At 35.3% G+C, this 10,959-nt stretch overlaps 1 protein-coding gene across 1 annotated transcript; it reads left to right on the forward strand.

The window, feature by feature from the left end:
* The first annotated feature begins 6,948 nt into the window (after window positions 1–6,948).
* LOC120344023 (protein Dr1-like) lies at window positions 6,949–10,663 on the forward strand. The gene is made up of 4 exons (XM_078109822.1): window positions 6,949–7,199; window positions 7,619–7,754; window positions 8,397–8,560; window positions 9,760–10,663. The coding sequence occupies exons 1-4, from the start codon at window positions 7,128–7,130 to the stop codon at window positions 9,928–9,930; spliced, it is 543 nt and encodes a 180-aa protein (XP_077965948.1). The 5' UTR covers window positions 6,949–7,127; the 3' UTR covers window positions 9,931–10,663.
* Window positions 10,664–10,959: the final 296 nt, after the last annotated feature.

Raw genomic sequence — 10,959 nt, forward strand, 5'->3', positions numbered from 1 at the left:
TGTATGTGTACAACGTTAGGGTTAGGCCATAATTTCATGAACAAATCGTACGGGACTCACTTGGCTATTCCCCGACCTTGTAATAGAACTAAGGAAAATTAGAATACAATTATGGCCTAATCCTAATCTGGTACACATACTGCGTACCGGTGTCCGCCATCTTGGTTCACATATTTCTGGAGCGCCAAACATTCATACCGGTAATTTAATATATTTTCCCAAACCAAATCAACAAAATCATTTTTTTGCTGAAGATGCATTTTAGATCAAATAACGTTAGCGTGGTTTTCCTAATCGCAGATGTGGTGAATTACGATGCTAACAAGAAAACAGACAAAAAACAAAGCGCTTTGCTTCCATTTTGAGGGTTTAATAAATGAAAGACGTTAAATCGGTTCAATAAATGATTGAAGAAATATGTGCTTCATTGTACAGTATATAAGATAATTCGGAGTCATTCAAAAACATGTGGAAGGAAAGATGGTATTTGGAGAATGAAGAATTCGTTGAGGATAAAACTAGTAAACATCGCAAGAAAAATCATATGGTTGATCTGAAAAAAGAAGTTGTTCAGCAAATATCGGAAAAAAGACATATTGGCAGAATATCCACAAACCGTTGGTATGATTGGAAAGTTATTTATCAGCCAAACCCCTCTTGTGCACTATAAAAGTTTATCTATTACCATTCATGAATAAGTGATATAGCATAAGTGATATAGCATTGTAAGCTGGCCTCTAAGTGAGTGTTGATTCTGAGTATGCCAACAAAACTACAATCGAAATCGGTGCGAGCCTGGTAAAATATGTTGGTGATCGACAAGGAATGTCTTTTTTTAACATCTGTATCTAATTCTCAAACTCAAAATTTATGTACCTATACATGTACCTTATGCTTTATGAGGAAGTGAATAAGCGATTGGTGTGAAACTAAAAGTAAATGAGAAATAAATTTACTCTTACATTCTCTCTTAAAGATACTCAGGTTATTTTCTAATATGTAATATCGCCCCTCTTTTCTAAGTTTCTGATAATGCATTTTTCAATTGGTTTTTAAATTCTTTAAAATTTCGGCACGAAACACGCGCACCAATTTTTGATCTACATATTGATTTTCCCTTATCTTAAAAATGAAACTGGATTCTGAAACTATGCCCATTTTGGCAAATGAATATGGGTTATTTTTATTCATTTTTTAAAAATAGTTCGAAATACCTTCATAACGTTTCTGGACTTCGCTGACAACGAAATACTAGAAAAAGTGTGGTGCGTGATATATAGCGGTCATCGTGATATTTATTCTTGATTACTGTGTACTTTTACTAGGATTTTTGCCGCATTGTTGTAAACACATAATATTAATTACATTAACTGGCGTAACTATTTTCCGACTATCAAATAAGCAAATCAGTTAATGGCCTATACACTGTGGACTAATTTGGACGCATCCCACTCAGATATATATATTGCCTGAAATTGAAATTCAGATTAAAAAGATCTACTTAGCTCTTGAAATTTTTCTAACGAACTGGAACTCTGGCATATTCAAAAGCTCATGTTATTCTTTTAGCGACAGCATTCCTAATTAAACAAATGGGGTACAATTTGTTGCTGAGACTTGTGGCAACGTAGGAATTAGGACACGTCTATGTACGGAAAGTCTGAATTGCTCCTGACGATGCCGAGTTATTTCGTTCTCCACCCCCATTCCCTCTGTTCTCCCGTTTTAAATATATAATTATGCAACTTACGGTCATCAGAACACGAAATATTGCATTTATTAGGAAAAGTTTCTGGTAATGGTAAAAGTTTTCTGGAAATGGTAACTATATTTGAAAGAATATATTTTATTTCAAAGAACGGGTAATTATTCAGGTGATGGTTCGATTTAATGGTGGGAGGTACCAAAATACAACGTGTAGTTTTAACTTGCTCATATAAATACTTTCAATTGTTAATACAATAAATTATCGCAAAACAACTTAATAATTATGGCGATTTCAAGACCCTCCACATCATGAATCGATATTTTCTAGTTCTTTTGCCTAAAAGTGATGTAAAGCACGTGTAATGCACTTATTATAGACAAATACATTTGAATACAACAAAAAACGACATCGAACGCACAAAATTGAGATAATCGATGAAACCCTATAGTAACTTCGATATGCGATAATTAGTTTTCTAACCCCATTTATTTGCGAATTTAATGCGTCTCTGAAATACCAAGTGATTGGTATTGACATCATTGGTTTTCATCAAATATATCAAAAGTGATGGCCGAAAAAAACGATAAAAAAATAAATTTGAAATCCAATTTTTTCGAATTTTATTGATGATAACATTTTTAGCTTTCTTGAAATATATCCGAATATACTAAAAATTTGAATCCAAATGCAATAGAACAAATTTTCCATTTTGGAGTCCGAGGTCAAATATAAAGATATAAGATATAAATATAAAATTCCCACATCGACTAATGCAAAAAAAAATTAAGTTTGACTGAAAATTCGCTCATTTATATGTGTTTGAAGTTCAACTCACGACTTCGTAACTTTCAGCAATAAGTCATTTAACAGATAATCCAATTTATGAAATTATGGAAATTTTGTCATGTGGTATTCAAAACTCCACTATAAACAACTTTCAAAATATCGCTATTAGATCTCTTTTCAGGTTACACTTTGACCTCAATAAAATAGTCTATTCTATTTTTGAAATTGCAATTACTTCGCAAAATATAATTTTATAGACGATGAGATTTTAGTTCTGAACAATTCCTGAACAATACTTTTCAGTATGTATACTGTCAATTTATTATTTTTTTCCACGTGTGTCATCTATTATCGTCTTATATCGTCTGTTACACGAGAATTTATGGTTATTTATGATTAGGCAACCGAGAGCACTTCAGTTCGAAAGCGCAGTCGGAGTCAGATGTCGTTACGCACGAAGAAACTTGATACGAAAGTAAATTCGGGGTTTCGGGAACAAACGAACATTTTACAGGGAACTAATCCGTGCCAAACTTGGCAAGAAGGTCTGTCACGATGTCTACAAAACCCACAAAAGTGATCAGGCCAAAGGAAGAGTTTTTTTTTTGCAAAATCGGGTTTTTGGGTCTCGGATGCGAGTACCCGTCAATCTAGTCACACTCGAGTGATTTCAATGTTTACAGGTCATTGAGCTCTGTTTCCGGGCAGAGCGTTTTGCAGACTATATTTTCACAAATATATTCAACGGGGTGGGCAGTGGCTTACAAGCAAAGCATTTAGGGGAAGCGCGAACGTTTTTAATAATGGACTATGATTAAATAGCCAGCTCGCGGTGTCGACCATATCCAATGATGTTCCTCATTCCCGCAAATAGGCTAAATAACGTAGTCCCTCGGAAGTGGGCGACGACGATTGGGCACCAACTCCACTATATTTAAAACGAACTGTATTACTTGCGTGAAATTTTTTCATACCATTTTTTATTGAAAACCGCTAAAAATAACGCTGTGAGTGTCTCACCATATGCCACAGAAAACGAGTAGCCCAACTGCAGCAAAAAATAACATGTGACCGAAATGCAGCAAATAGATGTATATATATATATACCCAGTAGCCACGAGTAGTGAGATTCATCCTGTTTGCACCGATTCTATAGAACCGTCTCACGGAATTTTATGAGATCAGCGAACGGGTTAGCATTACAAGACTTTTGGTAACAGAACCGCCTGAAAATATGACATTTGTATGATGGAACCGACTGACAAAACATTTGAATCCCACAACTGTATATTCCTATATGTTAAAACCAGTGGCGTAGCATCCACCCCCGCGGTCGCGGGGGGGCCCACAGTGAAAAGGGGCCCAAGCGGTTATAATTCAGAAATTTAAGCCGCAAAACCAAAAGCTGCATTGCAAAACCAGTAACGCACATCTTACAACGTTGATGTTAGTTCTGCTCAAATCGTTTTGTTACGTAACAATGCCAGGAATTGGTCTATTTTCGGCGTTTTGTGGTTTGATCGCACCGGCAAAATTACGAAGTCTGTCAGAATGATGTCGAAAGCAAAACCTCTCAGTGGCGCACAGAAACACAGAAAGGGGCAGAAGAGGAAGCACGTATGAAAAGAATTGAAGTAACCAAGATAAACAGCAAATTTTAGGTTACCATTGCCTTTTAATAGCGACATGTTAAGCTTTTTGACGAAATAAAAAAAGCCACTGTTTAAAACTATCGGGCGACAGAAGGGAATAAATGATAGTATACTCCCTTACCTCAGCTCTTTGTATGTACCAGTTATTATTATGACATAGACCTACCTATACTTGGCACTCAGGCCGGTTCCAGCGGACATGTAATCAGGCCTAATTCAATTCGTTTATTACTCCAGACCGCTGTGGTCCATATAAAAACAACACAACAAATAAACATAAGCAAAACAAAAATAACGCAATAAATACATAAAATACCTGATATGACAATCAGATTCACAGTAAGTCTCAAAAAAGAGTTATACTATAGCAATTTAAGAGACCAAAAGTGAGGTATAGAATCTAAGATAGCCCGTAACAAACAGTATCTGGGAATCAAATAATGATTGTAATAGAATGTTATTGGAGTTCCTGCATCTCGTCATGAACAACCACAGATTTTTTCTATGGAGTGCTTCGAAAGAGGGAATGTTCCCAGATACCATTTTGTGACGGACACTCTCAGATCTAGAGACACAGTGAATTACGCGATAAGCATTATAATATGAAATTTTAACTTTTTTATAATTATTGAAAAACAACCAGAGCTGGCAGTTATAAATGCTACAACAATACGTCCTAAATAAAAGATTTTTCACAGTAGTGATATGTTTGTAGTAGTAATATGTTTGTATTTGCGACGGTACAGTGATGCCGTATACTGGCGCGTGATTTCATTTCGATATGTCTTGCTCAATGGTTTCCAACCTATTGGGTAAATCATTTCCGTCCTGTGGTCTATTTGGATCACTTGCTTCCATAATCACTTCGCTATGCATGAAAAACTCGGTTTCTATTAGTTGTTCAATCTTTATAGCATTCGTAGCCAGTGTTATGAGCAAGGCGCAACCCAACTTTTGTACAATTTGAGTAGTTTGCAATGAGTGCATGAATAGGCTTATATACGTATTATAGTAATAAAGAATTAAATAGTATTACCGCAGAAAATTTCTCCCCAATAATGCTGAAATCTCTCCCTGCGTCGGAAACGTTGGTCTAGTCTAGTGGAATGTTGCACTCAATTTAGCTTCAAGTTTTTTAATTTAAGTCCATCTGTGTACCAAAGTTTCGGTTGAGTTGTGCATTTGAGGCTAATTTCACCGTTGCATCGTTTATTGTGTCTTTTAGCAAAAGTAGGTAGACTACTGTTTGTTGTCCGAAGGCATGGTTATATTGTGACCGCCATAGCTTATTTATTTTCACTGAAACATTATTTGAGAATTAAGTCAAACACTATTTCACTTCCGTCATTAAAGGTTTTGCCACTGTGATAGTTAGATCAGAAGACCCAGGATTCCGCATTGGTTATTTATTGATACGGCAACTCCACACTTAATTACATAAATAAATACGAAGCAGCAGACTTTTAGACCTCCAGCCCAGAGACCCGAAAAGAGAGCAAAAGATGTATTTTCTCTCGCACGTGTAATGGATAACCAAATAAAATTGATTGAATGGTCGGAGTCTTATATTACAAATTTGGATGATACCACAATACTCAGGCCTGACAAAACAGTATTGGATAATAAGGGGTAAGCACATCAACTTAAAAACACATACACGACATGAACAAGGACATTATGGTTCGTGACACTAACTTTATCACTTACTCATCTGTATGATAACCGAACTTCACCTAGAACAGAACGACCTTTCTACATAAAAATTTGTCTAAATTAGAACAATTGATTGACTAGACATTTACTTATTTAAAAAATGGCGACGTCGTAATATGACTTCATTTATGGTGACGCCAAAATAAATGCATATGCAGGCAAAATGCCAATGCAAGATTAAAAAATCGGGAATTTTTCACCGAGAATTTATATCAGGTAGGGATCGCAAAATTTGAAGCGGAACTGATCGAGGACAGACAGGAAAAGTTAATCTAGGTTCGAAGGTCGTGGAAAAACACCAAGCGTTTCCATCTATCTGCCTGTTTAGTTCAGGCCGTTAGTCGTTGGTTCAGGCTAAAGCGTATATATAATATAAGCGAGGCAACGCTCGCTCTGCTCAGACAATGGACTCCATCTTGTGCCTATTGTTCTCGGTAATTTAACACAGCGCCTTATGAAAAGTTCCAACACAATTATTGAAACATATCCATTATTTTCACTAATATTTTAGGTAGAAAAATTTTGAATTAGAATCTTAGCCGTACATGCTTATATCCTTTCATGTTGGCCAAATTACATTTATAGTACATTAAATTGTCTTTGAAGACAAGTATACCGGTACCGAGTTGCTTCCGAAGTAAATTGACCACTCTAATCGTCATAATTAACCATTTGACAATGACGTTCCTTATGACGTCACAGATGAAAGCTCTGTGACGTCATAAGCTCCATAATGCCCTACTGCTCAGCTCCAAGCTGGGCTAGAAAAACAAATGACATTGTAGGATTGTTGCGGAGACATTTTACAGCCTCAAATTGGCGTATCACTATAAAATCTTTGAAAAAATGACCAATAATGGTTTTACGCTGTGTTTGTGGTCATATTTAACGCATTAGATAGTTTTTCATTCCTAATTGCGTTATATATTTAGATAGTATATATCTTAAAGTTCAAAATCCACCCTTCAGTTTCATTCTAGCCCTTATAACAGCGGACTTATTCGATTCGGTACAACAACACGACGAAAATTTCCCGTAAGACTCCATTGTTTCGCGTTTCCCAAATATGGCACAAGATGGCGTCCATGAACTAGTTTAACATCAGGCAAGTTAGTGCCAGCCGTTGTTTCAGGCTATCAGCATATCGCGCTAGGTTATGGTTAGATCTAACTTATTCTTAAAACTTGAATTCATGATTTGGTGATTTTACCAAGGAAACTTGAAAGACTTCTGTTGTATCGGGCAGCAAGCGCTAACGTTACTGTGGGATGGCAGATGATGATGAACTTAATCTTCCTCGCGCAGCTGTCAACAAATTGATCAAAGAAACTTTACCACAGGTACCGGTACCGTACCCTACCTACATCCCATATGTTGATAATCTTTTTTGAATATTGTTTATTTAAGAAGTTCACCTAGATGGTTCTGTGATTTCAATTCCTATTATAAACACACAACTGCAATCTACCGTAATACGTAATAACACCAAAAAGTTATGAAGTTACTAGTTCTAGCTTAGTTACATAAAATAGGAAGATTTGTATAAACATTAAAAGCTTTTAACAGATATTTTTTTATCGAGCAATGAGGTATGATAGTAGTATCAGAAATAATATTATTTTTGGCATACCCATCATATATTTGTAAAAGAAAGTAGATTTTCTTGACAAAAAATGTTAACAGTGAAACGTCAATTGCATTGCAGAAAATTTGTTTAAAATCTTCAAATAAAATTATTAATTTTCCATATTATTTGTAGGTTCGTGTCTCTAATGAATCAAGGGAACTAATTGTTCAATGTTGCAATGAGTTCATTCACTTGTTATCATCAGAAGCTAATGAAATGTGCAACAAGAATGCGAAAAAAACAATTATGCCTGAACATGTATTGCAGGGTAATCACTAATATTAGCTTTGAAATATTTTTGCATACAATTCATCAATTTCCTTCTGATAGTGAATTCATGTTCTAATCTGTGATTGTGTCAGCAGTGGAGTTACAATAACTTTTTTATATATTATTGACTTGAAACATGGTCACTTACGAGATTACTACTCAAAAGGTGTAAGAGACTTTGCAATATATAGATAAGAATTCATTTTACTTCCGTCACTCATAGCACACATGATTAAGCACGATGAGATTCTCTCCAGTCGGGCTTTATGCTTGTAATACAGGGTGTCCATAAAGTCTTTTTATAATTTCAATTATTGTTTATTGTTTTTTAATCAGTAATTATTTAAGTATTTTAACTTCATTTAATACTAATCTTTGGGGGACGAAACAATATATGTTACCCATTCCCTTTTGCGATTTTAATTTTTTTAAGACTTCGTGGACACTATATAATTATTATGCTAGTATACAAGTAACCATGGACAAGCCACTCTTTGAATATAGCGCAAAATATCAATTGAATTCTTGCTTTTTTTATTATCGTTACGTTCATTTATTTTAGAGAATAGTTTCAGTGCAGGAGTTTGAATTTATATGTATGCAAAATTCTTATGGGATTTTATTGAAATTTTATTTTCAGCATTGAACACTTTGGGCTTTGGTTCATACACACAAGAATGTAAAGAAGTTTTAGAAGAATGCAAACACGTGGCTTTAAAGAAAAGAAGAGGGAGCAGTCGACTAGAAAATTTGGGAATACCAGAGGAAGAACTGTTGCGTCAACAGCAAGAATTGTTTGCCAAGGTAGAGGCGTTTTCCTAGACAGTATATTTTAGTTTTGTTTTTATCGGTATTTTGTTTGGTTGATCGCCTATTTTTCTCTTTTTTATCAATGACCAAATTGTTGAATGATTAGAGATGATCAGACTTTGACATCTATAAATGTCACTATTTAATTTGTATCTCATTTAGTCTTCAATTTGTAGTAATCACGCCTGGCAATGAATTTTTTCTATCTGATACTTGTTATTGACATAAAAGTTAAATGGAATATGTGAGTCAGAACATGTACCTTACCTTACATATGTATGCTATGTTGTTCCAGTATTCTCTATATCAGGGGTGTACAACCTTTGTGCTATTGGCGGCCACATTGCATTCATTTGTATCCAATACGGCCTCCAGGGGGTTTATGAGCGTGCCGAAGGCGGGTGAAATTTATTGCTCTTATGACATCACAACTGCGTGTTTGACCCATGCCAGGTGCAGTATGCCCAATTACAAAGTATGTAGGACTACTTGGAAGAATAATATTCGCATTTTAATCGTATTTTTCTTTTCGGTGGACCTATTCTTGAGCAGATATATATGAGTCGGGCAGGGGCGGTCGCCCAGTATAATAAAATGTCAAATTTTTTTTATTGAATTTATTCTATAAAAGTTTGCAAAGCATTGTAGCAATTTAATGACTCCCTTGGTCTTGCATGTTGCCAAATCCTATATTTTGAACTTTTTTTTGTTTTTGTTTATAGGATTTTGTATGTGGACGGCCGCATTTTTTTTCAAGCCGGCCGCAGGTTGTGCACCTTTGCTCTATATAATCTTTAACGATGAATTTTCTATTAGTCAGGGGGTGTTGAATACTAATTGGATATTTAGATTGAATCAAAATTAATTATACCAGATAATTCAAATTCTTGGTTTAAAAAATAATTGAGAATATTTTCATTTGGAGTGTCTCAGTAGGCTCTAAAAGTGTCATTTATTTTCTAGAAACTTTGAGAAGTAGATAAATATAAATCAAACCACTGTTAATGTGAAACTTTCTTTCCAAAGTAAATTTATCGAATATACATTGACATAAATATTTACTTTTTTCAAATATGGCCCAGTTCAGAATATATTCGAAATTTGGAATAGTAGGATTATTGGGTTTTGGCCATCGCTGATTTTAGTGTATCTACCTCCATAGTTTCATATATGTATTGTATTTATGATCACAGGCTAGACAAGAGCAGTTAGAACAGGAGCAACAAGAATGGTTACAAATGCAACAACACATGCAACTCCAGCAACAACAATCAGGTGGAGGACAACCAATGATGGTTCCTGGCAGTGGAATGATGGATCCGTCTCAAATGGAAGCACACAATTCAGCATCCACAAGCGAATGAGTGAATATGCATACAGAACAGTAAAAAAATGGTTTGCTGCTCCAAACCTGAACTTAATGGAGGCGTTGGTTCACCATGTGATTAAATATAGACCTTTTCCAAAACACTTAATAACATTCAAAAGTGGTAGATTAATGGCATAAGCTGCACACTCAGTCAAAATGCACGGCTGTAGTGCATACTCTGGCATTGCAGGCATACTTTGCAAAACGATCTCCTTGTTCAAGATATGGGAATATCCTCTGCTGTCTTGGTAGTGCACTTTTGAATTCAGTAAGTGCAGTATTATAAAACAGTGACGACTTGTTCAATATGATATTGTTAATACAATGAAGTTGCTTGAAATATCAACACAAGTCAACAGAGCTATTGTATGCTAGTTGGCAGATGCTTCATTTTTTGCTTGATAGATACCCACTTTAATCCATACTATGCTATTTCTCCAAAATCGTGGTTGCGTTTTGTAAATGATGATTAATCATTATAGCAGTTTGCATTAGCAAAATCCAAGATCTCAAATATTTTGGAAACCAACAATTTCGCATCTAGCAACACGTCAACTAATTCAACCATCCAAAGCTTAGTAATAACGTCATCAGTTCCTGAACTTGAATGAAGGTGCAGATATAACATTAATTGAAGCTAGCAGGGATGCTTATTTCCATGTAAAAGCTCGCTATAACCATGTAATAATGTGCAAATGTTTTGTTTATAATACACAACTTTCAAGGGACTGTTATTGTCTGTGCTTGTACTTTAAAAATGTGGCGGCTATGGAAGTCTGCTTTTTCGAGAGGGAAAGTTTTTTGAAATGGGTTAGACTGGGTACTTGCAGGAGTCTGGTACTCGGAAGCTTTGGCAAAGGTCGGATAATAGGAAATGTACAACGTGGGGGCCTTGAGTAGAACCGGTACATTTGGAAACTATTAATGGAATTAGTCCAGATCAATGGGTATAAACCAGCAATTTTGTTGGTTTCTGTGGGCGCGACCACTTCAATGAATCCTGATATATTTTCAGCTGTTACAT

The sequence above is a fragment of the Styela clava genome, unplaced genomic scaffold (assembly GCF_964204865.1).
Source record: "Styela clava unplaced genomic scaffold, kaStyClav1.hap1.2 HAP1_SCAFFOLD_319, whole genome shotgun sequence".
Classification (NCBI taxonomy): Eukaryota; Metazoa; Chordata; class Ascidiacea; order Stolidobranchia; family Styelidae; genus Styela; species Styela clava.

Excerpts from the sequence above, each read along its gene's own strand:
- LOC120344023 (XM_078109822.1), top strand. The coding sequence starts at position 7,128 with ATGGCAGATGATGATGAACTTAATCTTCCTCGCGCAGCTGTCAACAAA. Across the intron at positions 7,755-8,396 it reads GCCTGAACATGTATTGCAGG|CATTGAACACTTTGGGCTTT; the intron begins GTAATCACTAAT and ends TTTTATTTTCAG. Across the intron at positions 8,561-9,759 it reads AGCAAGAATTGTTTGCCAAG|GCTAGACAAGAGCAGTTAGA; the intron begins GTAGAGGCGTTT and ends TTATGATCACAG.